Raw genomic sequence first — 27,670 nt, 5'->3', positions numbered from 1 at the left:
GCACCAGCAGAAATCTTGGAATACTGTGCTCTTGCTTGTCTTCCCTTCAAACATTCACATTCAGCTGATCGAACCACTGTTGCACTTTGATTTTGGAGTGCTCAAGTTTCAGAGTGGGGGCCCAGTCTACATCTGTCTTGTGCATCTCATTACACCTAGTTTTAGGCACCATCAGAAGCAGCTGGTCCGCCAACGTGAGTGACCAGATGGAAGTATAAAAGTGTAACAACTCAGAGAGATAAGGTGGGCCAAGTCCATTTAGAGATTTAAAAGAATTTTAAAATGGATCCAAAAACGAATGGGCAGCCAATGAAGTGAGGCTAAAACAGGTGAAATGTGCTCATATTTACAGGCACCAGTTAAAAGCCGCCCAGCAGCATTCTGTACCAGTTGAAGGCAAGCAATAGAGGACCCACTAAGTCCCATATAAAGTGCATTACAGTAATCCAGCCAAGTGGTAACAAAGGCATGGATTACTGTTTCAAAGTCTTGCCTCTGAAGAACTGGCTTTATTTTGGCTAGTTCCAAAAAAATGAAAAAAGCTTAACTACCGCCTTAATGTGGCTATCAAGCTTCATATCAGAGTCTATTTTAATTCCTACGTTTGTGATGGTTGGCTTGAGATACTGTGCCAGAGAGCCCAGTTTTACGAAAGGGGTCAAAGAGTTGTTACCAAAAACCATCACTTCTGTTTTTTCTCATTTAAACTTAGGAAATTTAGAGCCAACCATGCCTTAATGTCACCTAAGCAGTTAAGTAATTGTGCCACAAAGTAGGAGTCCTTCCTTTGGCTGTCATCTGCATAACAGTGGAAAGAAATACCATGTTTTCTAAGTATGGGGCCCAACGGTAATAGATTAAAAACAGAAAAGAAGTGGGACCAGAACTGAGCCCTATGACACCCTACACACAAGTGGGGTGTCACAAATTCACCAATACCAACATGAAAGCTCCTACCTGTTAAATAAGACTGAAACCAACTCAGAGCTGTGCCCCTGGATTCCTGCCCACTGCTCCAGATGAGAGATTAAAAAGGTTTAAAACCAGATTGGAAAACTTCAAAAATATTGTGCTCATTTAAAAAAGACATTAGCTGACTGTAAACTACCTTCTCTAGAATTTTTGATTTTAAAAAAGGCAGACTAGAAATAGGTCTAAAGTTAGCCAAAACTGTGGGATCCAGACCTGGCTTTTTTTTATCAGAGGCCACGCAACAACAGCGTGTACAGGTGAGAAATGTAACATATTTATATTTGTCAAATCCAAAGCTGTCCAAATGCATTTTCTTCCAATTGTAAATTATACTGTATTATATAGACTTGTGAATGTAAATAGTTCCTATTATAACAGATCCAATGGCTGCTGCTATAATCTGCAGAGGACTTACTTTACTCATCACACAAACTATTTATTACATTTACTATGAGCATGTTTTAAAATGGTTAATCAAAAAAAAAAAAAATCATACATGGAGAAGTTTGAATGTCCTTCACACCACACAAACACCAAAACTTTTTTCATCACTTCATTTTATTTTTAAACTCATAGAAAATTCATAAAAAAAGATCACCTGTAGCCCCACAGTTTTAAAGATGTGTTGAATCTTGGCCATGTGTAGACTATGCATCAGTGGCGTGTTGACAGTTTATTAGTCACGCATCTGCAGTGCCCTTGATAGGGCAACATGTGTTTGCTGTGCGCTGATAAGGCATGCGCAGACAGCAAATAGGACATGTGTTTATAGTGTGTGTCAGCCATGTCTCTATAGCACGTAGGGCATTCGCAGTGTGTCTACAGGAGTTCAGTAGGGCATCCACTGTGGTATGCCATGTACAGTGTGTCAACAGCACGTCTGTCACCCATGTGTCTGAAGTACATAGGTAGGGCATTAGCTCTGTCTGCAGGATATCCATAGGGCATCTACTACAGTGTGTCAATAGTGGTTGTCACCCATGCGTCTGCAGTGCATCGGCTGGGTGCATGTTGGTCAGGCATTGTCACAGTGTCTGCAGTATATCAGCTGGGCATCATCAGTGTCTGCAGTATGTCTGTAGGGCATTGGTAGTACAACAGTCACCCATGTGTATGCAGTGCATTGGTATGGCTATACACCAGCAGTGTGTCTGCAAAGTGTGGGTAGGATGTCGGTCATGTCTCTGCAGTGTGTTGGTAGGGCATCACCAGTGTGTCTGTCATCCATTTGCAGTGCATCGGCAGTGTGTTTACTGGTGTCCACCATGCGTCAGTCAAGTGTCAACGGTATGTTGGTCAAGTTTTGATGGCGTCACCCATGGGTCTGCAGTACAGAGATCAGATGTCAGCAGGTCAAGTGTCGATGGTGTACCACTCGGATATTGGCAGACAATGGGTAGGTCAGGTGTAGCCAGTGTGTAAGACAGACGTCAACGGCATATAAACAGTGTGTCAGCCATGAGTCTGTAGTGAGTCAGCAGGGCATTGGCAGCGTGTTGACAGTCTGACGTGATGAAGACGCTCCACTTTCACCTCATATCCCCTGAATAATCACAGCTGCGCTCTAGCTACTTTGCGGAACTCTTTGGCGCGTGTTAGTGGACACTGCATCTCGGTCCAGCTGATGGGAACCATCTGGGCTCCTGCTTCACTATAAGCCAGCAGTACTCCCAGGTTGTTCTCCGCCGTGGTCAAAAGGTAGTTAGACTGTACATCACCCAGAGATATCACTTTTGCGAGGACAAGATCGCCGCCTCTAAAACTTTTGTACATGACAACCTTGTCTTTCTCTGTTGCTCGCACGTCTTCCTTTCGGATGATTCCTCGGAAGCAGTGCGTCAACATCGTGGAGCCCAAATATAAGATGTGAACCTTGGCAAACCTGGCGTTGAGACTGGTCACCTTACAGATGACAGTTGCTCCGACGTGTGGGAGGACCCTCGCGTCTACAGGATTCACCACCGAGATCACTGGAAACACTCCTTCCTCCTCCTTCCGGTGCACGTAACCGGTACGTGAGGCGTAAATGTATCCCTCTCGGAGATACACCCCTGTTCCGGGAGTACAGTCATTCCCACTGCACAGTTTATCACCTGGAACACACTGCTTCATGGTAGCTCCAAAATGACAGACGAACAGCTCTTCGACCCGCCTAAACACGCGCCACTTCCGTCTAGTATGACATCACTTCCGCTCTAGCAGTCGAACCAATTTGCTTTTTATGCTTTTGTGTTTGTTTATTTTTGGAGCACATCGTTTGCTAGTTCTTTCTTTTACACACTGTGTTTAAGCGTTTAACCGCTATTTTGTAATTCGGGTCTTTTCGTGCGGTGCGACTCGGATAAACGCGCTTTTTATAAAACAGTTGAGTTAGCTTGAGGGGAGAACACGTTGCGTGGCTCTTCGTCTTTTAGTCACTCGCAGAGTCATTCTGCTAATATTAAGTGAGTCACTCGGACAACTGTCGCCAACTTTCGGCTTTGGGACCGTTTTAAGCAAAAAGCCTCTCACTCAGGCAGGACTTTAGACTCAGGATGCTGTGTCACAATCAGCAGCCGAACAGCGTCAACGGCAGTCAGGAACACCCCATGAAACAGGTCCGCTTTGCAAGCAGCAGCAGTGCTGCAGCAGCCGTTCTGGACAACGAACAAAGTCACACCAGCAGCACAGAACCCGTCACCCAGGACAGCCTGGGACCTCAGCTCAAACTGCTCCCTCTCAACGACCAGATCCGTGAATTACAGACCATCATCAGAGACAAGTAAGTCCCCGCTTTGATCACTGTCATTGAGGTTAAGTGACCCCTGGAACTGAGGTGGTCAAAGTGACATAACTTTTATTTTCTCTTTAGTGCCATGTACTTAAAAGTATTTGTGTCAAATTCACTTTGCCTCAGGGAGATTTGTCTCTTTTTTGTTTGTTTATGTTTTTAGGACAATGTTTTTAGACAATTGAGTAAATCAATTTGCAGTTTGGTTAAATTATAATCACAATTCTTTGTTTCAGACTAAAAAGTGGATCCATGAAAAACACTTAGAAAATAAATAAAATGAATAAATACATGAAACAGATTTAAAAAAATAAATAAAAACAATAAAACATGTTATGAACAGCCAAGTCTATTTGCCAGGCCAGGTATGCAAGGTGTGGCAAGGTTGTCAGTTGAATAAGGTGAAAATAGTCTATTTGACAGAATAGATGGGGGTAGGCACCATTTCTCAGCTTGGATGGCAGGAGACTGCCTCGGGGCCGGCTGGCGTGCGTGTGGGCAGCGCCGCCACCTTTCAAAGATCGTTAATGATTCTTCCGCAGGTTCACTTTTACGACTTTTACTTCCTCTAGATAATCAAGTTTGACCATCTTCTTGGGCCGTGTTTTGACTGTGGTGTGGCCGATCCGACGACCTCACTAAACCATCAAATCAGTAGTAGCGGCAGGCAGTGTGTGCAAAGGTCAGGTCGCCGGGCGAATAGCAAACTGCAACTGGTGGCGCTGGGTCAATAGTCACTCCTGTTGTGAACAGTTTGTATTAAAGCTCCAGTGTTTCCAGAGAGCAGATGAATACTGAAAGCGGCTCTTTCTGAGGGCTAGTCAAAGCCGTTGTTATTCCATTTTCCAACACTTTCTAACGGCACATACATTTATGCATTAACTGTCTTGGTAGTGTCTGACATGTTGGAACACCTGAATAAACAAAACTGAGAAACACCTTGCCATCTGGGAACCTGGAGAAGCAGCCTGGTAGTATCATTGTACACTACAGTGAGCCACATCAACCTGCTTTTCTTCTACGAAGTGGCTACGGGTGCGTAGATCCGTATCTTCTGCGGGACTGCTAAAGGTACGGACTGAGGTTCACTGAAGATATGGACAATGTACGGATGAGTTTTGAAGCCTTGCCATGGTACGGGTACGGACATATTTGTGCATTCTGATTGGTCGGTAAGACACCCTCCGTATCTTTAGAACGGTGTTCACTGAATATAAGGACAATGTACGGATGAGTTTTGAAGCCTTGCCGGACCTTTAGCCGCATATGGTACGGGTACGGACATATTTGCGCATTCTGATTGGTCGGTAAGACACCCTCCGTATCTTTAGAACGGTCTCTGTAGATACGGGTCCGTACCTGTAGCCACGGCCTTTCTTATAATGCCACTAAGGATGAAGTGTATGACATCAGGGTCCCATGGTCCTTTCTGCATCTGGATTGGTTCCGGTCATGCGATAACATGGCGTTGCATGGGGATTCATTGTTTCCTCACAGTTGTCGGGAAATTAAAGACCTTCTGGAACAGGAATATCGATGGCATGTGACCTGGATGTGATTCATCCTAGGATTTGAAGGAAAAAAAATCTGTGTTTTACATTAATTTGTGTTTGAATGCTTTTGGTGACCACATTTCATGCTGATTTGCCTTTCTTTTCCTCGTGCGTGACGATCGGGGATGCCATTGTTCTTATTTACAACTGGTGAGTTGAATCGGAAACGCTCCAGGCATCCAGAGGATGATGGCACCCTGAAAGACTCTATACATACACCATTTTACATTTCTTAAAATGACCCAGATTACATTAAATGACAATATTTTAAAATGTTATGGTTTTGTGCAGTTGGCACAAATTTTTCTACATTGAGTCTGTTCTGGGTCAGATTTGACCCATATCCATTGAGATGGATTTTGGATCCACCAGTGTGGGTCAAATGAAGGAAAATGATGCTTTTAGCGGTTCTTGAAACTGTGAAACTGTTCATACCTTGTCTGTGTGTATTTTTTATGAGACGATGGTGACAGAGTTAAAGGGTGACCTTGTCACTGTCACAAGAACTGTCTGTGTTGCCACTACATTTCTTCAAGTTCAGCAGAGATGGGCACCTGCTGATCTTTGAAGGGTCATGGGGGAAATCTTGAAACAGTGAAATAATAAAATGCTAGAGGAGTGATCATGCATGGAGCACATAATGACCAGAGGACACACAGAGGACACCATGCCCTGACACAGAGAGGAGATCTGCACCTGCAAGCAAAAGCACCTGCAATGTAACAAAATAATCTAAAAATAAACAAATTGGTATTCAGTTCTTGACCAGAGTCAAAAGTAACCCGGGCTGTATTGCAGGATTAGGTTTTAGACCGTCTAAAACGTGTTTTCACCAGGATGTTGGCAAAAAGCTGTCTAAAACCAGTTTTACTCAGTTTTTAGCATATCTAAAACTGATGAAAACCTATGAAGTCCTGGTATAAAAACATTTAAGTGCAGGGGTCCTGGAAGTGGGGGTGCATCAGCCTCTGCTGGTGAGGAGCTGCAGTTGCAAGGGAAATTAGTACACTGATCAAATCATTTTAAAAACTTTTCTTTTAATAGTAGCTCCAACGCCAACTTTTTTTCTTTTTCTTTTTTTTTTTTAATTACGGTACCTTCGCCAACAAAGTTGGGCGGAGGTTATGTTTTCACCCCTGTTTGTCTGTTTGTGAATAGCATGGAGCCCACAATTTTTCATACATTGTTATGAAATTGTTACTGAATATTCATATCCTGATAGGCGAGAACTGATTAAAGGTCAAGGTCAGGAAAAATCTTGACAAAACCTTCTAACATTGAATGAATTTTCAAAAATCCATAACTGTCAAAAAAGATCAAATTTTGAGAGTGTTGTGTAGGATGGTATCATTTATCAATTGAAAAAGTTTGATCCACATCTGATCCAGATAACAGATTTGGTGGTTACCTTATATCATTCATTAATTGTTCCATATATGATCTACTGTATTGAAGTTTTGGGAACCACCTACAAAACTAATACAAATCATATATTTCTCCTTCAAAAGAAAGCTGTAAGAATTATTAGTAAGAAACCATATTGTAAGCCAACAAATCCATTGTTTGTCTGTTTACATATTTTGAAATTTTGGGATTTGATTGATTATATCACAATACAAATTATGTTCAAAGTACAAAATAAACCTCTACCACAACATGTCCAGGACCTGTTTAAAATGAGGGACTCCAGTTATAATCTACGGGGGAACATTGTTATTTCAGAAGTCAAAGATTCAAACTACTGTAAAAAGTCATTGTTTTTCTATTAAAGTTGTTAACACTTGGAATCATTGGTCGGATAATATAAAATCTCTTGGTACTTTGGTTGGCTTTATAATGCTGCGTTTACACATAATGACGACAAGTCACGAATGCCACGAAGTACACATTCTTGGCCGCTGATCACGAATGTGATGATTCGGGGCAGAGGTGTCAGGTGTCCTCAGGAACTGCTGGAACCTGTTACCACACGTTACGATTAATGGCACGTGTTGCTGGAGAATTATCAGGAACCATTACGCACGGTCAAGAATAATGTTCCGCGTTGTTGTGTGCTTTTGCGTGTAACAGCGCATCGTTAAGTTCTGTCACGTTGTGAACAAGGTGAATTGTCTCCACACACACTCATATTCATCCAACCGAATTCAGATCGCTCCAGTTTTTCAGAAGATCTTTGTGACTGCATGTGTTGTTGGGCTCTGTGCCATGGAGTAGCGCAGAGAGGAGGAGGACAGAGCCAGATGTGTGGCTTCATGCGGCTCTCGTCTCACGCATTTTCCCAAACATCAGGCACATGCAGCAGGTGGAACACCTGCAGGAGCGCGCTGAAGAGCATTGAAATTAGACTTTTAGCTGACTTGGTGTCAGCAATCAAACTGAATGTGATGCAGCAGGGTTTAATTGTGCGCACGCTTCTTCCTCCGCCAGACTGGATGAGGTGCAGAGATGTCTGGCTGCACGAGTCTCCTCTGGTTCCTCTGGCTCAGACTCGTTCTCCCGCTCATCGGTTACAACAGCAGGTGGAACACCTGCAGGAGAGTCCTGAGGAGCTTCAGTAGGAACTGTGGAACGACATTTGGAGCCGAGTTTAATTGTGCACACGTGACAGAAAACTGATTTCTCATGGCGCGCAGTGAAATGTGACGCCGCGTCGTGTCAAAACTTGACAGTTTCCGTGTCACTTCGTAATAACGCGTGACAGTTTGGGCTCCAAGAACCATCACAGGAACCACTACGAATGTTGTCACGTTCTATTAAGGATCAATACTCAAGACGGATCAGTACACTCAGTTGCGACCTCCACGACGTGAGACGAAATGAGGGTCATGTGTGACATTCGTGGAAGATTTTTTTGACTGGCAAAAACATGAATATCAAGAATATCACGCACCAACACGCACTATTAAGAAACCTATTCAGATGCGTTAAGTCACATTAAGAATGTCATGAATGTGTCACGAATGACAGAAAAGACATTCGTAACGCATCTTGGTTATGTGTAAACGCACCTTAAGGCTCTACAGAATCTATTTGATTGCTCGCTATATAATGTTAAATTAGGTTTATTGATTTTGTCTTGTTTTTGGTATACTGCTGCCTGCACATTTGTGTTTTTGAAATTGTAGTTCAGGGATTAATTTATACTTGTATTTGGTATATGTATAATTTTATATACTTAGGTACAATTTTTATTTTTGGTTAAAGGGGTAGACTTTTATAAGCTTTTGCTTCTGCCTACACCCTTTCGGGCGCATGGGTGCATTGTTGGATTATTTTCTCTCTTTTTTTTGTATGTTTTGGATCTGTGTGTGCTGAATAAAATTCATTCATTCATTGAAAAAAGTGAGGTGCAAACTGGCACTCACCATCACCTGACAAAGTTTGATTCGGATCTGATCTGGATTGTGGATTCTGTGGACATTTGCATTTAATATATTATAATATATATATAATATATTTAAAAGCCAATTTGGTGTACATTTATGCATTGTAGCTCAATCAAAAGTACTGCAGTCACTCTTATTTGTGACAATGAGATGAAAACTGTCACTCTTAATGCATAGACTAAGTTTGATCCACATCAGATCTGTTTTGGGGATTTAGCAGATATTTGATTTTAACTTTGTAAAGCCCTTTTGATCTATCTTTTGTATTATATTTTAGCTCATGAAAAGCCACTTATAACATGACTTTGACCTTGAAATTTTTTTACAAGGTAAAAATTTGTGGAATTGGAAACTAATGGCAGAGGTTTGCACTCTACGAGCGCGGTGCTCCAGTTAAATTTGATTTCATTTTAGAACATTCAACATATTTTCTGTGCAGCCTATGTGATACAAAAATAGATGGATGACGGGGCATATGAACTGATTATATCATTTGATAAGTTGCATTATTCATTGTTTTGTTTTATAGTTATCCATATACAGTGTATCCATTGAGGATAAAACCTCCAGTCCGTATGTGGGAAAAAAAGTCCAGTTCTATCAGCGTCACCCTGCAAACACTTTTTTTCCTCAGCTGCCTACAATGGAGTGTTTTCACTGACGTCAGAATTATAATCATGCCAGCCGTTTTTCCATCTTGGCGGTATTGGTGAATAAACAATGGATAGTAGAAACATACGTTATACACTCTCCCATGGTGAAAGTTTGCCAAAAAGGAACAAAACCTCAGGAGACAGCTGTGAGATATAGAGATGGGCTCGCAGTGTAGCAGGATCGTGCCATAACATGACGATGAAGTTAATTGGCGTTGAAGATCTGTGTGAAATGCCATCATCTGCATGGTCGGAGAGTGAAGTTCACTGCCGAGTGTTGTTATGTACATGGACATTGTAAATTATTATTTTCACCTGGACCTCTCAGGCTCAGGTGAAATAGCTTGGAAAAGCTACAAAAGCTTGAATGTCTATAACCAGTTTGTTTGTGGCTGGGTCAGAGAAAAAAATGTCACGGATTGTCGAGGTCAAATGGAAAAGTAACGTTGTCAGCACATTCGCTGCCTTTGTTGTTCTCCCACTTAATGTTTTCTGCCGCTCTACCACATATGCAGGTAAAATACATGTTAAATACTTTTCATACCAAAGTTAAATTGTTTTAATAACTGTCATTGTTAAATCTCAAATGTCAGAGTTTGTGCATTTATTGACCTTCATGCTCTGTTCAACTTTAACAATCATTAATTAACATACCTGTGGGAGATTTCCAACAGGTTTAAAAATGTTTGAGTCATGATGTGTGTCATCCAGATTTCAATGTTCAATGGACAGATTTAAAAACTAAATGGTCTCGGCTCCAATAACATAATTATTGAAGAAGTCATATTGTAGAAAATCACTTTACATTCTCATGCAGTTTTTCCACAAATGTCACCCTGATTCTTGATCACCTTCAGCAATTTATGCAGGTCAGCTCTCTGTCTGACCGAGTGTGGCAGTCAACAACGCAATAATAATTCACCATGACAGCATCTGATTGCTAAGAATAGATGTCTGTATAAAGAGAAGGGATAGTGGTGTACTGCCGAGATGGTAGGCTTACGGGTTCATGGGATCATGTGGTGCTGGGAATTATTTGATTTGGTGTTTTATTTCAATTATGTAGTACTTTTATTATTTGTTTTCATTTTAATTATTAATAACTGTTGGTAGTGTGTCGTTTTCATTGTGATTTTATTTTTTTTTTTTTTTTTTTTTTTTTTCCTGTGAAGTAGTTTGTCAGGGTTAAAGTTCTAGATATACAAAAGTATTAATAGTATTATTTTTATTATTATTTGTACATAGGTGGATATGCTTTGCTGTTTTGACATACATCAATTTGGTTTTCACGTTTGCTGTGTATTGCAGGGTAATATTTTCCTGGTACAGCCAGACTAACTCTGAAACTTAGAATTAAAGTGAAAAGCTGTAGTTCAGCAGGCTAATGTCATTTGCACTAAGACTACAAAAAAAAATAATAATTTTGCGTCGCTGCACAGCATTAAATATGGTGTCTTTATATAGTCTAGACCAGGGGTGGCCAAGTTTGGTCCTTGAGAGCTATCTTCCTGACACTCTTAGTTGTCCAATGAAAGACTCGTTAGCAGACTTTTAATGAGCCTTTCATTGGATTCAGGTGTGTTGGAGCAGGGAGACAACTAAGAGTGTCAGGAAGGTAGCTCTCGAGGACCAAACTTGGCCACCCCTGGTCTAGACTCTCATCACCCCCAGTTCTGACTGACTTCCAGTGTCCCTGTTTAAATGTCATATGCACTTCCAGTCACAGTGAGTACAGTACCAGTCAACTGACAACTTTTCCACAGTTATATTTTGTCATTTTATGTTTTTGCCACATGCTGGACAGTATAGAGTTCCCTTACATATGGGTCTATCTTATGCTTGTCATAAAATTCTGTAATACTTTTAAGACGAATTTGAGACAAGGCAGTGGTAATATGTCAGCCACTACTTTGAAACATGTATCACCCTTACCAAAAAATAGTACTGATAAGTATATAAAAAGTAAACTGGAAGTATACTTGAAACATACTTGCATGTACTACTTTTTGATAAGGGCACTGTGGAGAGGAAAAGTGGGTTTGATCAGGCTTGATAAGTCTCAGTTTATATTTCTGTTTTCAGGACAACCAGCAGAGGGGATTTTGTCTTTTGTGCTGATCGACTGGTAAGATCACAATTTAATTATTTACATGCTGTACACTTGTGCACTATTTACAAGTCAGGCTTACTGTTATTTTACTCTCCAACAGATCAGACTAGTGGTTGAAGAGGGTTTGAATCAGCTGCCGTACTCTGAGTGCACTGTGACCACACCAACAGGTATCTTTTTTTCTTTAAACACAGACAATTCTCAAGTTTAAGGAAGAGATTTAATGGAAAATGTTAACTCCTACCTGTCCAAAATAGACAGAGCTGACCACTAGCCTTAATATCAAAATAAACACAAAACTCCAGTTCACTGTTTTACAATTAAAGCCAGAATTGTACATACATCTGTGCTATAAAACTTTCAATATTCAACTCCACACATTTCATTTTACCAAACAATAGATGTTAGTTCAATTAGAATGTCTACTTCATTTCCATGTAAAGTTGTTTAAAATAATAGTTAAAATATGGACTTTTTTCTCTTCTCCATTTATATTCACATCATCAGATTTTCAGCGTAAATACACTAAGTTGGCTTCCCCTTAAACTGTATGAAAGAATGCAGAAATATCATAGTCATTTGTCTGTTTGTTCCCCTACTTGTCCCCGGCCCTTTGGCTGATTTATTTCCGCCAAAGTTGACATGCAGATGACTTCCAACCCCAGAATTTCCCTTATTAGATTTTGTTTTGGCAAAGGTCAAGTTTAGTGGGATCAAAGATCAAGATTTTGATTTACCTCATCACCAGACTTGGCACACACATGTAGGTGGAGAGGGGGAAGGGGTGTCTGGAATTGTGCAGCAAAGATCAGATTTTGCAAAGGTCAATCATTGGGGCCAAACTCGTGTCTGCCTGACTGTTCTCTCTCTCTCTCACACACACACACACACACACACACACACACACATATTGTTTGATAAAATAGAATATGTACAGGAGGGGGAAATTGCATTTAAAAGTTTTTAATGAAAATGTATGTAAACGTATGGTCTACATTGTCTCTCCAAGATACGAGTGGGCTTATTTGGAACAACTACACTTATACTCTACATACGCTTTCCTTTCCTAAGGGTACAAGTATGAAGGTGTCAAGTTTGAAAGAGGCAACTGTGGAGTCAGCATTATGAGGAGCGGTAAGCCAAACTGTCCCAGCACACCTACAAAAGTGTCATCCTTGCATATGATTTATGTAGGCTGCACACTCACTGTGCATTCTGTTCTCTACTTACTACCAGGTCAAGTAATAATGTGCTCTGGATATAAGCAGTCAGCTCTTTTCCTCTGTATTGATCATTTCAGTAGTGACTACAAGAGAATCTTGTTACACAGGCACAGGGACACAGGTACATCCTGTACTTTTACTGTGTATCTTCTCACAAGGCACACCAGTAGGCTGAGCTAAATCTTCCTTGTTCTCTCACCTTCAGATTTAATGAGACATAATATTGTTAGTCATATTAATGCTGTAGTGTAAAATCTGCTTTATTTGACAGTTTTGTGATGGCAGCAGATTTGTAAAAGCAGGCCTGTTGAACAAGCATATTATTGTAGATGCATCCAAGTGTGCACCAATATAACTTGCACCCTATTAATTGGAGGTACTGGGTGCTACACTATAGTTACATACTCTTTACATCCTTCAGACATTTGTGTTCATTTTCAGTCGTGTTGATTAAGTGAATTATTAGGTCATGTCAGAATTTTGTGAATCTTAAAGGCCACGTGCATTAAAATTGGAAATTTGACTCAAACATTGTAAATTGATGTGTTTTGTAACTATTAGGAATGTCTGCATTCAACAATCTATATATTAAAAGCCAAGTGGCCTGCATGTGTGCCTGCATGTGTATGACCGGTCAGTGATATACTGGGGAGAGCTGCCGTTTGCTGTTTGGCATGCTTATGTATTTTGGGTCGAGGATGAACGCCACAAAAATGAAACGTTGATAGGACTAATATTTTTGGAGAAATTAGGGATATTAGGTAACAACAGTGAACAGTGGATGTTGATAATTAAATTCTAGACTCGCGTGCTATTCCACCAGCGGGCGGTAAATCATCTATATACTAAAAGCCAACTGGTTTCTGGTTTCTGTATGCCTGTGTGTAACTTCCATCACGGAGAAACTGGGGAGAGCTGACATTTGCTGTTTGGTATAGTTATGTTTTTTGGGTCATGGATGAACAGGACAGAATGGCAAAGTTGATGGGGCTAATACTTTTGGAGAAATTATGGATATTGGGTAACAACAGTGAACATTGGAGGTTGATAGTTAAATTCTGGACTCACACGCCATTGTAGCAGGGGGTGGTAAATCATCTATATATTAAAGGACGTTGCATGTTATTTAACTTCCCGGTTAGCAAGACATCACAGTATTCATGACTGGAAGCCTATCTGCACACATGCGGTAATAATTAATGGTCTCTGATGTATTTTATTACTAAATATTCCTCTTGCTGAGCGAATTAACAGGTGCATTTCTGGAAAACACCTTACTCAGCAATTCTTGGCGTGTGACGTACATTTTAGAATAAGCAGAAACATCCCAATGACTGACAGATGGAACGAAATGATTGCGGTTACGTCCAATAGCGAAGCCTCTGACATTTCATTTGAAAGTGATAGCTCAGATTTCCAGAGGCTGTACAGAGAGGAGATGTCACACTTCACCCCGAAACTCTTAATGTTTTCAGAGTCTGTCAGATTTTGGAACCCAACGTGTGCCTGATGGCCCAGTGACACGGCACTTGACTACCTGACGAAACAAGAAACCTGGACTTTTGTTTAACCTTCGCGCAGCTTCGTTCCTGCAGCTGGAGCTTCGTTGGGATTTTTAAACTGGTGAAAAATTTCAACGAAGGGTAACGAAAACCTCAATTCGTCCGTGTTTCGTTTTGCTGTTGTTCTTGATGTTTTTTAATCGTTTTAGTTTTTGTAATGTTATTGTTTAGTTTGACTTTGTTCGATTAGCTGGATGTTTTCACACCGTGCAGAAGCTGGTGTGTGAGTGCTGAGGCTGCTGCTGTGTTCATGTACCGTTGGAAATTACCGGGAAAACTCAACCTGTTTGCTTAGATTTTTTTTCTGGGTGAGGGGTCAGCTTCACTGGTCTCTGCCACCTTATATATGCCAGAATTAATCTTGTATGTGGATACAATTAATTATTTTGCCACAAGCAACTGCTGAATTTGAAACAACAAAAAAGTTGTATAATTTCTGACGGTACTTGAATGCAGCATTAGCGGCAGCAGCCCCTGCATGCGCTTATTTTTTATTAAATATAACATTATGAGTGTAGGAATGACAATCCACCCCTCATGTACATGTGGCAACAGGTAGATAATTCAAAAGATTATATAAAGTTATTCTGGAAGGCAGAATGCCCGTTGTGGATCAGCTGCAGCTGGTTGAAATAACCGCACATGTGAGTCAGTGCACATTCACACGCACTGATCAATTTACTGCTCTGATATATTCAGTCATCTTTACACTTATATTTATTCCCCCTTTTGACAGTTTTCTGTATAAATCAATATATATGGCTTAGAACATAATACAGTGATACAGCAGTGACCACGCACACCAGAGGGTTTTTTTTTCTTTTTATTGGAGCCAGACGGAGCGCGCAGCGTGTCGTCAGACAGTGTGGATTTGTATGATGGAGGAGATGATCCCTCTTTTGTTCTGGATGAGGAACCAAAGCAGGTGGGTCCACCGACATGCACACAGATCTCCACAGCTTCTGTTTTCAGTTTCTCCAGGACTCAGGCGCTGTGAGCTCTATCCCAGCGCCGAGTCCTGGAACTCAGAGATGCAGACACACACTGCTCCAGCAGTGGCTCCAGGCGTGTTTCATTTAAAGCGTCGAGGTTGTTGGCTTCGGTTTTATTAAGTTCCTCTTTCGTCCCTTTTGCGCTCTTGCTTCGCAGGCTGTTTGGTGATAAAGCTCTTTCGTACACCTTTTCTCAACGTATTGTGACTTTTTAAACTTTTTTTTCCCCTTCGTTCAGGAATCGTCATGTGCCGTGTGACTGGACCATGAGCTGCTGTCTGTGTTGCAGGACACTATTTTACTGTTAGGATATCTTCCCTCCCACCTTGGAACTCTTCCCCCTCCACCCCTGAAAGGCAACATTCCTACAGAGCACTACTGATTAAAGCTTACCTAAACCTTGATAAGGCCCAATCAGGATAGAAACCTTTAAACTCGATATTTCATGGATGTTTTTTGGTCCCAGATGAAGCACAGTTTGATTGACGGTGAATGATATTGGTATTATTACCTCCACCAAGGAGGTTATGTTTTCGGTCGCGTTAGTTTGTTTGTTGGTTGGTTGGTTTGTTAGCAGGATTACTCAAAAAATCCTCAACAGATTTCAATTAAATTTTTACCAGAGGTGTATCTTGGCCCGAATCCAGTAATTTTTTTTAAGGATTTATCATTGCAGGATAGGGCCACTTTCAACATTTTTGCATCTAACTTCATGAAGACGGGTCACAAAGGCTGAACAAAAATTAAGTTACGACACAACAATAATTTAGCATTTGTTTCTCCTCATTGAATAAACTTATTAGAAAATAAAAAAAACTTGTGTAGTTCATGCAGTATCACTTTATAAATACATTTGCTGAAGATCTAAGGGTTTAACCCTCTGGGGCCGATGCCATCGTATACGACGGCTGAGACCAAGCTTTACTAAATTCTAAATAACTTTTTAATGATATGAGATAGAAACTTACTTTTTTGCTGAAAAGTCAACTCCGCGGACTTTCGAGCCACTGTCCACCATCTTTGTGCTCCTCATAGAAGCTGTGTGATGACGTGAGCAATGTGAGGACCAATCGGAATTGGTTCACCGTCACATGGTTATCCAATTGTAGGGCAGATTTACCTCACGTGACACACCAAAGATTGTTTTTAGGAGTGATATGTTACTAGTTTATTATAGTTTGCTGTGTGTTTTGAATAAATGTATGTGGAAAATTATTTCCCGCTTTACTTTTTCCTTTCTTATTTCTGATTGTAAACCTTTATTGCACTTATAAAACACAACTATAACATATATTTTGAAAGTACAGGTTGTCCTGACAAAAAGAGACATAAAACTTGATTGTGGGATGCAGGGAGAGCTGTTAACAGCAATAATAAAACATTTATGCCAGGCGAGTGAACTGTCCAAAAAATGCCCTCGGACTCCAGAGGGTTAACCCCTGAATCTGAAACATGATGGTTGATGCGTGAAACGACGTGGAATAAGTCTCTTTGCCAAAGGGTATTCCATGTGGCGTCAGTGACCCTATGGCCTTAGCGGAGGTTTGCGCTCTCCGAGTGCTTCTGTATGTATCTATAGTTATCTACCTAAACTCTGTAAGGGAGTTAGAGTATCTCGTCAATAGTTTTACATCCTCATTGAAGACAACCTTGGATGCTGTAGCTCCTCTGAAAAAGAGAGCTTTAAATCAGAAGTGTCTGACTCCGTGGTATAACTCACAAACTCGTAGCTTAAAGCAGATAACCCGTAAGTTGGAGAGGAAATGGCGTCTCACTAATTTAGAAGATCTTCACTTAGCCTGGAAAAAGAGTTTGTTGCTCTATAAAAAAGCCCTCCGTAAAGCTAGGACATCTTTCTACTCATCACTAATTGAAGAAAATAAGAACAACCCCAGGTTTCTTTTCAGCACTGTAGCCAGGCTGACAAAGAGTCAGAGCTCTATTGAGCTGAGTATTCCATTAACTTTAACTAGTAATGACTTCATGACTTTCTTTGCTAACAAAATTTTGACTATTAGAGAAAAAATTACTCATAACCATCCCAAAGATGTATCGTTATCTTTGGCTGCTTTCAGTGATGCCGGTATTTGGTTAGACTCTTTCTCTCCGATTGTTCTGTCTGAGTTATTTTCATTAGTTACTTCATCCAAACCATCAACATGTTTATTAGACCCCATTCCTGCCAGGCTGCTCAAGGAAGTCCTACCATTATTTAATGCTTCAATCTTAAATATGATCAATCTATCTTTGTTAGTTGGTTATGTACCACAGGCCTTTAAGGTGGCAGTAATTAAACCATTACTTAAAAAGCCATCACTTGACCCAGCTATCTTAGCTAATTATAGGCCAATCTCCAACCTTCCTTTTCTCTCAAAGATTCTTGAGAGGGTAGTTGTAAAACAGCTAACTGATCACCTGCAGAGGAATGGTCTATTTGAAGAGTTTCAGTCAGGTTTTACAATTCATCATAGTACAGAAACAGCATTAGTGAAGGTTACAAATGATCTTCTTATGGCTTCGGACAGTGGACTTATCTTTGTGCTTGTTCTGTTGGACCTCAGTGCTGCTTTTGATACTGTTGACCATAAAATTTTATTACAGAGATTAGAGCATGTCATAGGTATTAAAGGCACTGCGCTGCGGTGGTTTGAATCATATTTGTCTAATAGATTACAGTTTGTTCATGTAAATGGGGAATCTTCTTCACAGACTAAAGTTAATTATGGAGTTCCACAAGGTTCTGTGCTAGGACCAATTTTATTCACTTTATACATGCTTCCCTTAGGCAGTATTATTAGACGGTATTGCTTAAATTTTCATTGTTACGCAGATGATACCCAGCTTTATCTATCCATGAAGCCAGAGGATACACACCAATTAGCTAAACTGCAGGATTGTCTTACAGACATAAAGACATGGATGACCTCTAATTTCCTGCTTTTAAACTCAGATAAAACTGAAGTTATTGTACTTGGCCCCACAAATCTTAGAAGCATGGTGTCTAACCAGATTGTTACTCTGGATGGCATTTCCCTGATCTCTAGTAATACTGTGAGAAATCTTGGAGTCATTTTTGATCAGGATATGTCATTCAAAGCGCATATTAAACAAATATGTAGGACTGCCTTTTTGCATTTACGCAATATCTCTAAAATCAGAAAGGTCTTGTCTCAGAGTGATGCTGAAAAACTAATTCATGCATTTATTTCCTCTAGGCTGGACTATTGTAATTCATTATTATCAGGTTGTCCTAAAAGTTCCCTAAAAAGCCTTCAGTTGGTTCAGAATGCTGCAGCTAGAGTACTGACGGGGACTAGCAGGAGAGAGCATATCTCACCCGTGTTGGCCTCTCTTCATTGGCTTCCTGTTAATTCTAGAATAGAATTTAAAATTCTTCTTCTTACTTATAAGGTTTTGAATAATCAGATCCCATCTTATCTTAGGGACCTCGTAGTACCATATTACCCCATTAGAGCGCTTCGCTCTCAGACTGCAGGCTTACTTGTAGTTCCTAGGGTTTGTAAGAGTAGAATGGGAGGCAGAGCCTTCAGCTTTCAGGCTCCTCTCCTGTGGAACCAGCTCCCAATTCAGATCAGGGAGACAGATACCCTCTCTACTTTTAAGATTAGGCTTAAAACTTTCCTTTTCGCTAAGGCTTATAGTTGGGGCTGGATCAGGTGACCCTGGACCATCCCTTGGTTATGCTGCTTTAGATGTAGACTGTGGGGGGGTTCCCATGATGCACTGTTTCTTTCTCTTTTTGCTCCGTATGCATCACTCTGCATTTAATCATTAGTGATCGATCTCTGCCCCCCTTCACAGCATGTCTTTTTCCTGGTTCTTTCCCTCAGCCCCAACCAGTCTCAGCAGAAGACTGCCCCTCCCTGAGCCTGGTTCTGCTGGAGGTTTCTTCCTGTTAAAAGGGAGTTTTTCCTTCCCACTGTAGCCAAGTGCTTGCTCATAGGGGGTCGTTTTGACCGTTGGGGTTTTTCATAATTATTGTATGGCCTTGCCTTACAATATAGAGCGCCTTGGGGCAACTGTTTGTTGTGATTTGGCGCTATATAAGAAAAAAGTTGATTGATTGATTGATTTGATCTACAGTAGTAATATTTCCTAGTCTGAAGTATATTTAAATCCCCCTTCCAAATATACTCTACAAATATATGGACCTGATTGACAACCTGAAATATGATAGAATATCTGTCCATGATGGGGTGGGCAGTAAAAGAAAATTTACACAAGAAAGGGGTCAGACACTTCAGAATGGAGGATGAAAATGTTGTTTTCCACTGTTTCAGCTCATCAGGATTAGGGATGGGTATTATAACATTTTATCTATCGATGCCATTATCGATCCGATTCCTTATCGATTCCCTTATCAATACCCCTTGTGAGTTTTCTGTGTACTAAAAGTAGGCTTGACAGGTTTTCTATGTCAAGAACATTTTAAATTGGTCACTAGATCCTTGATCTCTGGACATAAATAAAAATAAATAAAATCTGTAGTTTTTGTCAAAAGCATTTCCTTTCAGACATTTTGGCATGAATGTCTCTCCATACCTTTGAGCTGAGCTCAGCCGGCTGCTGCACATCAGCGCAGGACGTCTCATTTTGGGAGGAAAAAACATTTTGATAGCAGTTTGTTTGTATTACAATGTTTGGAAAGAGGTGTCATTTGATTTAAACCGCGTTTCACTTTAAATGTATTAATTCCGACTGGACCCTATCATTCTAATTTGACTCAGCAGAGAGCCGCACAGTGTTTGGAGCTGTGTGAGCAGAACGGAGGAGTGACTCACGATTGACATATTCTGGGATGAAAGTGGTGAAAAACAAAAAAAGCTGAAACCCAAAATTACCCCAAACACCACCCGCACGGAAATGTTTGAATTCTAGAAGCTCTGAAATGCAATCTGGGGCTATTCCAGACAATAAACTGCAGTGAGTGTAGCATCCATTTAGGTGAGAAAAAAACCCAACTTTCCTTATTCACATTCATTCTAGTAGTATTCTGCTCTTACTAGGATGCCGCAGTTTTCTAGCTTGGCAGATAGTTCTGAAGAAATTAACAAATTGAAAATATGGTTTGACCGGATCAAGTTGTCATTAAACTTAAATAAAACAGGGATGAAGTGGAGGTGTAAGAGTCACTAGGTGTTCACAGGAAAGTTATTTTTTTCTATATGTATTTATTTATTTTCATTGTTAAATGGTTTTATCTTTTCTGTTGTTTTGTTTCATTAGGTTCTTTTTGTCTCTTTCTCTAAAATTGTATTGTAACATTTTTAAGTCTATTATTGACTGTTATTGTCTGTTATGTAGACTATTATTGTTGTTGCTATTATTATTAATATATGAATAAAAATAAATTACAATTTGACTCTTACGACAACGAACGCTGAGCCATTAATTATACAGAAAAATCAACATAAATGTGCTGATGCGAACAGCTCAATGCTAACTTTAACATTGAAAAAGCCATAGACATGCTAACACGTTAGCATCGGTCCCGTTTTTTAGTTATAAAATACATCTATCAATTGTTTTAGAAAACCATAACAGGTCGGTTTAACATAAAAATATTAAATATTACTCAGACATGTGCTCTTCAGGGTTTTAGTGGGGAAAAATTAGAATAAAGCAAAATAAAACAATGAATCCATGAATCGTAGATCGAAGCACTGCTTCGATTGGTTCAAGGTGCAAAGCTGCAGAAAAGTTGATTACAGACCCGCTGCAGGTCTGTAATCAATGTAGAGAAATGATCATTTTCCTGACAAACACCACCCGAAACAACAGCCACTCTGAAGGACCGATAAGGGAATCGTTAAGCAAAAAGCTTATTGATGTCGGTGGACATTTCTTAACGATATCCGAAAGGAACCGGTTCTCGATATCCGTCCCTAATCAGGATAAACCCTTCCTTGGCCTCTCCACCAAATTTCATTGAAATCCATTCATGTAGTTTGGAAATATCCTGCTGACAATCAAACAAACAGAAAACCCACAATTTTCTGAACCAATTTTTTAATGCATGAACAACCCTCTTTGACAGATAATGGAAAAACACTTCCAGGTTTTTATTTCGTGTGAAAATAGTATGTACGGTGTTTCCCTGCAGGTGAAGCCATGGAGCAGGGTCTTCGGGACTGCTGCCGCTCCATCCGCATTGGCAAGATCCTCATCCAAAGTGATGAAGAGACACAAAAAGCCAAGGTCTACTACGCCAAGTTCCCACCAGATGTGTATAGAAGAAAAGTACTGCTCATGTACCCCATCCTCAGTAAGTAAGACTGAACAGCACTGTCTGGATATCATCTGGGCACTGTGTCTGTGCTGAATTTATGATTTTGACTAATTGTGGGATAAAGCCACGTGTATATGTCATGTTTAAACAGGTGTGAACTTGCATTGATAATGCTTGTAGTCTATATTGAATTTTTTTTAACTTGATTTGCTGGTCGACGGAGCATCTTGTGGAGAGGTTGGAGGTATATCTGCATTGGGGTGGGTTATGGGAAAACTTTTGTCTCAACTGATGTGGCATCAATAAATTACTACCACAGTCTGTTTTACTGGGACTCCAATCTGCTCCTTGTCTTCTCAACTATCCTGTTGTTGTAAACAGTAGACTTTATATGTGTTTAACTGTACTATGTCTGTCATTGCATGTTCTTGTGTTATACTTTGTGTTTTGCCTTGTGAGTGTGACCATAGCAGATAGTCACTCCACTGAGTCTGGTCTGCTTGAGGTTTCGTCAAGTGGTCAAAAAATGCTGAGGGAGGTTGTCCTCGTCAATGTTGCCAGTGTGCATACTCATGGGGTTGGCAGTGTCAAGACCTTACTCGTGTATAACGCTTTGAGGAAACTTTTGTTATAATTTGGCACTGTATAAACTGAACTAAGCGTCAAAAGGCAGCCGCACTGCTATGGTGTTGCAAGTCATTGTCTCCAGTATGCTGTCTTCAGTAGAATATAAATGTCAGTTACCCCATTTTGCACAAGTGTGAAATGGTTTAATAAATTAATTTTGATAACTTGTTCCTCCTGTGGACTAGAGGATGACGTTTTTCGGGAATTCCCGTGGGTCACGTGATTCCTGCGGGATTCCCGCGGGATGGGAGTCAAAATTTTATCAATCCCGTGATTGGGATGGGACGGGAATAAAAATGAACAGGAGCGGGCAGGAGCGGGAATGCCAAAAATAGATGATGATTTTCATCTATTTAAAACAACCAAAATGCGTTCACACCGGGCGCGATCAGACACTACAAATTTGCGGGGGTCGCGTGTGCTGTAGTGCTGCTGCTCGCTCCAAAAACTGTCATAATTATGAAATAAAGGACAAAAGAGACATAAGTCCTGCTCACAGGCTGCTACCAGATACAGGACGTGTTCACATCTTCAGTCAAACTCCAGACATCTCCACGTCACTACATATTCAGTCCCTGATTGATCATCACGGCGCGAGACATATGGGAGTGGGACTGATTTTGAGTGGGAGAGGGACGGGATTGGGAGTCATCTTTACAGGAGTGGGATGGGATGGGATTTATTTTTTTACTCCAGTCCAGGATTGGGACACTATGGGATTTTTTTTTTTCTGGGAGCGGGATGGGACGGGAGTGAAAATCCACTCCCGTGTCATGCTCTACTGTGGACCTTCACTACATCTCACGGCAGTTTATTCACACTGTTGTGATAATTACAGTTGTCATGGGGGAAATTATACACTGCCTGGGAGACAGCTACCAAGCTGCTGAATAGCATAGTGAGAGCCAACAGAAATAGCAACTTTATAATCCTGGTGTCCCGTTGTTGCAAAAAAAAAAATTTGTATGCTTTGAAGAGATTTTCATGGTTAGAAAGATGCATGTGAACACTGTCAAAAATTCAGCCCTGCCAGTCACTCAGTGGCTGATCAATCAGCAGATAGGCAAATGTGTTCCTGAGGTGGGAACATAGTGTATTTAATAGTGCTGATGTGTTGTAAAACTTTTTTGTTTCAATAGAGGCAGTGCTGTGGGAGCAGAGTGTTAGGCTGGGTTCTAAGTTTACCGTTTGTATGTCTGTAGGTACCGGGAACACTGTGATCGAAGCAGTGAAGGTGCTGATAGAGCACGGAGTCCAGCCCAAGCACATTATCCTCCTCAGCCTCTTCTCCACACCGCACGGTAAATCTACTACAGCTAGACCGGAGCAGCAGCAGCTCATCTCCAGCTTGTTGAACTCTCATATCATTTAGAAACCAGTGCAGAGAATTTTGACCCAGAATCTACCCACAGGAGACAATAGCATGGACTAGAACAAAATGTGATTTACACAACTCTGCTTTTATACCTGGTCACACCCTGGTAAGAACAGGTCAAACACAGACTGGAACAGCGCTATGAAAACAGACACCGGGGCTGTTTTAATTTATTTCTGGCCATCATCTTGTGATGGTAACCATTCGTCATTTCATTTTTAGTTGTGTGTTATTGTGATCTCTCCAGCTGAATGGAGTTAGAATATTTTTAGGTCTAAGTAATCAGTGAAGTTAACATCTTTTGTTTTGTTTTTTTTGTATGGCAAAATGATTGTCTCCAAAAGGATCATATATTGCACAACATGTGGTGAAGTACATCATTTATTATGTATGAGAGATGAGGGTGAGATTGGTGCAAGGACAAGGATTAGCTGTGGTGAAGGTTGATGAGTAGGCCTGTTGCAATAACTGTTTTTGTTGGACAGTATATTGTCCTGGAAACATTTTCAATAGATGATCACATTATTTTACGACTGTTTTATGCAAGTACTCCCTTTCAAAGGGTAATGAACTTTTAATTCTTCAGACTATTCGGACATTGGAATGACAGTGTGGGTGTGAACCTATTACAATATCTTAAATAAATATAATAAATAAAATTGACTCTCGGGTCCTGTTAACAAAATATCACTTAAATAAGGGATACAATATTCAGGGGAGGCTACAATACTTCCACAAGACAACACAACCAAATGCAGAATACACAAATGGGATATGAAATTACATATGGTACTTATTTTAAGTATAGGCACCTTGACACTTGCATGAATTTGATCCCCGAACTTGCACGCAATCTTGCGTGCCAATGAGTAAACCTCTCGTAAACTGTGCATGTCCAGGAAGCCATTGGAAGCCTGGGTCTTAAGGCACCTTGACACTTGCAGGAATTTGAGAGTGTAAATGTAAACTAACATACAGTATCTTTAATCTGAGCATCAGAGAGTTGAACAGACACTTTAACAGAGTGTAAATGTAAATTGTTTGTTCATGACATGTTTGTCAATCGCATCAGATGAATTTACTCTGCAGCACGTTTGTTTCTTTATGTTTGACTAGTCTTGTGATGTGTAATTAGTGCAGTTGTCTTCTTAAATGTGTAGTTATTAAACACAAACGTTTTGGCTTTTAGGTTCCTAGTTTGTAAGAAAAAGGTCTGAAAGCTGATGTCCACTCTAGTGGCCTTTGCAGATCTATGCTGAAACACACAACAGGATGACCTACTGCCCCCATCCTGCAGAGAGAAACTTAAACAACAAAACTGAGACGTTTGGAAGCTCATCTGCATGCTCGTCGTCCTCATCGGGGTCTCGACCTGACTCCAGTTCGTCGTCGTAACCGACTTGAGTGGGCAAATGCTCACGTTCGCTGGCATTTGGCACGTTGGAGAGGTGTTCTCTTCACGGATGAATCCCGGTTCACACTGTCCAGGACAGATGGCAGACAGCGTGTGTGGCGTGTGGGTGAGCGGTTTTCTGATGTCAATGTTGTGGATCGAGTGGCCCATGGTGGCGGTGGGGTTATGGTATGGGCAGGCGTCTGTTATGGACGAAGAACACAGGTGCATTTTATTGATGGCATTTTGAATGCACAGAGATACCGTGACGAGATCCTGAGGCCCATTGTTGTGCCATACATCCAAGAACATCACCTCATGTTGCAGCAGGATAATGCACGGCCCCATGTTGCAAGGATCTGTACACAATTCTTGGAAGCTGAAAATGTCCCAGTTCTTGCATGGCCGGCATACTCACCGGACATGCGTGTACCAGTTCCTGCCAATATCGAGCAACTTCGCACAGCCATTGAAGAGGAGTGGACCAACATTCCACAGGCCACAATTGACAACCTGATCAACTCTATGCGAAGGAGATGTGTTGCACTGCATGAGGCAAATGGTGGTCACACCAGATACTGACTGGTATCCCCCCCCCCCAATTAAACAAAACTGCACCTTTCAGAGTGGCCTTTTATTGTGGACAGTCTAAGGCACACCTGTGCACTAATCATCTTGGTATGGCATACCTGTGAGGTGGGATGGATTATCTCAGCAAAGGAGAACTGCTCACTATCACAGATTTAGACTGGTTTGTGAACAATATTTGAGGGAAATAGTAATATTGTGTATGTGGAAAAAGTTTTAGATCTTTGAGTTCATCTCATACAAAATGGGAGCAAAACCAAAAGTGTTGCATTTATATTTTTGAGTGTGTGTGTGTGTGTGTGTATGTATGTGTGTATATATATATATATATATATATATATATATATACACACACACCATGCGTTAAGGTATTCATAAATTCTGACCAATGAAAGGAGATACTCTGTGGATTTTGGCCATTCAGGGTGTAAGTAAGCCCTGCTTACATTTGTGTTTATAGCAGTCCATTCTTACATAAACATCAGCCGCACTTTTAACACTGGTGGTGTGTAGGGTGTTAGTTTTAGTCACACCATCACCATCCAAAATATCCACAGGCATGGCTCACACCGTGTACCACTCTGCATTCTCCTGTCAATGTCAGTTGTAGTAGAATATAATTTTGTATTCAGGCTGCTGATGAGCAATCTTCCACTAATGATATTTAACCTTCAAACAGCCAAGTGTGGTCATTTATGACCCCAGATAGATAGATAGATAAAAAGTTATGTGGGGCCATTTATGACCATGGAAAGAGATGTATGTTTTATTTCATGTGCAGTCATTTATTTTATTTTTTTAAATCAGATAAAATCACTAATTGCGCAACATTTTAGAATATCTGTCAAAGATAAAGGAAGTAGTATAGGTATGATAAACACAAATAGCCATTAAAAAGTATAAACTATAACCAGGTCAAAAATGACCTCCCCCAGTCATTTTGGTTGCTCTTTCATTTTAGTTCGGTCGCTTGAGGGTTAAATGAGTTAAGAACACAGTCACAAATTTTAGATTTGTTGGAGTCAAAATGGGGTCATCCTTTGAAAAATGCCATTTTGAGAACTTTGTTCTGCAGTACATGTGGGGAAAATGTGCACAAAACTTTGCAGATGTGCATCCTGTCACCAAATAATGTGACTTCTTTTTTTCTACATTAATAGGAGCCAAGTCTATCATCCAGGAGTTCCCAGACATCACCATTTTGACCACGGAGGTACATCCTGTGGCTCCAACACATTTTGGACAGAGGTACTTTGGCACAGACTAACCTCTGGACAACATGATCTACAAGCCTTTGTTTTTGTTTTGGCTGCTAAGTACCACGTTTCTCCAAGGATTTATGAGTTGACACAAAATGATTGTGGTAATCTGTGTACGAGGTCTGTTAGAAAAGTATCCGACCTTATTATTTTAAAAAAAAAACCATATGGATTTGAATCATGTGATTGCGTCAAACTTGAACCCTCGTGCGCATGCGTGAGTTTTTTTCATGCCTGTCGGTTGCGTCATTTGCCTGTGAGCAGGCTTTGAGTGAGGTGTGGTCCACCCCTCTCGTCTATTTTTTATTGCGAATAAATGTCTGAACGATTTGGAGCTTTACTGCATCAATTTTTTGTGAGAGACCTCCAGGTGGACACCGTTCGAAAAATTAATATGGCTTTCAGGGACGATTTTATGGGGATTAAACAGATTACGGGGTGTTACTGCCACTTTAAGGACGGCCCACAACTGCTGAGAGCGCGGCGCGCTCCCAGCCCCCATCGACAGGCTGACACCCCGCTGGAACAACCAGATCATTTCCAACGTGAAAGCTTTGTTGATCCGGGACCTCGTCTGACCTTCACAAAAAGGCAGATGATGTGGATATCAGCACTTTTTCCAGCACATTCCACTGTTACAGGAGTTTTTTTCATGGAAAGAAAAGCGGAGGGACGCGCCACGGCTCCGTTCATTACGCGGGACAAAACCACCTCGGTGTTGGTCTCTCAGGACAGCTTTCAGGTGGATTTCAGACGGATTCCGGTTGCTTTCCAGTCGTGTGAATATCCGATTGTGATTGTGCATGAGCTGGACATGCCAGAACATGTCACATGTCCCCATAAAATCGTCCCTGAAAGCCATATTAATTTTTCAAAAGGTGTCCACCTGGAGGTCTCTGAGTTTCTGGAAAAAATTGATGCAGCAAAGCTCCAAATCGTTCAGACATTTATTTGCAA

The 27,670-nt window shown here is 40.8% G+C and overlaps 2 protein-coding genes across 2 annotated transcripts; one reads left to right on the top strand and one right to left on the bottom strand.

Annotated features, from left to right (window-relative positions):
- Positions 1 to 1,600: 1,600 nt before the first annotated feature.
- LOC117519986 (exosome complex component CSL4-like) lies at positions 1,601 to 9,481 on the bottom strand. The gene is made up of 2 exons (XM_034181280.1): positions 9,477 to 9,481; positions 1,601 to 3,089 (listed from the first exon to the last, which is right to left on the bottom strand). The coding sequence occupies exon 2, from the start codon at positions 3,082 to 3,084 to the stop codon at positions 2,524 to 2,526; it is 561 nt and encodes a 186-aa protein (XP_034037171.1). The 5' UTR covers positions 3,085 to 3,089; positions 9,477 to 9,481; the 3' UTR covers positions 1,601 to 2,523.
- uprt (uracil phosphoribosyltransferase (FUR1) homolog (S. cerevisiae)) lies at positions 3,175 to 26,916 on the top strand. The gene is made up of 7 exons (XM_034181279.1): positions 3,175 to 3,733; positions 11,417 to 11,459; positions 11,545 to 11,614; positions 12,516 to 12,578; positions 21,346 to 21,507; positions 23,301 to 23,399; positions 26,615 to 26,916. The coding sequence occupies exons 1-7, from the start codon at positions 3,507 to 3,509 to the stop codon at positions 26,719 to 26,721; spliced, it is 771 nt and encodes a 256-aa protein (XP_034037170.1). The 5' UTR covers positions 3,175 to 3,506; the 3' UTR covers positions 26,722 to 26,916.
- Positions 26,917 to 27,670: the final 754 nt, after the last annotated feature.

The sequence above is a fragment of the Thalassophryne amazonica genome, chromosome 11 (assembly GCF_902500255.1).
Source record: "Thalassophryne amazonica chromosome 11, fThaAma1.1, whole genome shotgun sequence".
Classification (NCBI taxonomy): domain Eukaryota; kingdom Metazoa; phylum Chordata; class Actinopteri; order Batrachoidiformes; family Batrachoididae; genus Thalassophryne; species Thalassophryne amazonica.
This window is presented reverse-complemented; position numbering and strand designations above follow the sequence as displayed.

What these genes read in the sequence shown, in the direction of transcription:
- LOC117519986 (XM_034181280.1), bottom strand. Translation starts at nt 3,084, where the DNA reads ATGAAGCAGTGTGTTCCAGGTGATAAACTGTGCAGTGGGAATGACTGT.
- uprt (XM_034181279.1), top strand. Translation starts at nt 3,507, where the DNA reads ATGCTGTGTCACAATCAGCAGCCGAACAGCGTCAACGGCAGTCAGGAA. An exon ending in CAGACCATCATCAGAGACAA is followed by an intron (nt 3,734 to 11,416) that starts GTAAGTCCCCGC and finishes TTCTGTTTTCAG; the next exon opens with GACAACCAGCAGAGGGGATT. An exon ending in TCTTTTGTGCTGATCGACTG is followed by an intron (nt 11,460 to 11,544) that starts GTAAGATCACAA and finishes ACTCTCCAACAG; the next exon opens with ATCAGACTAGTGGTTGAAGA.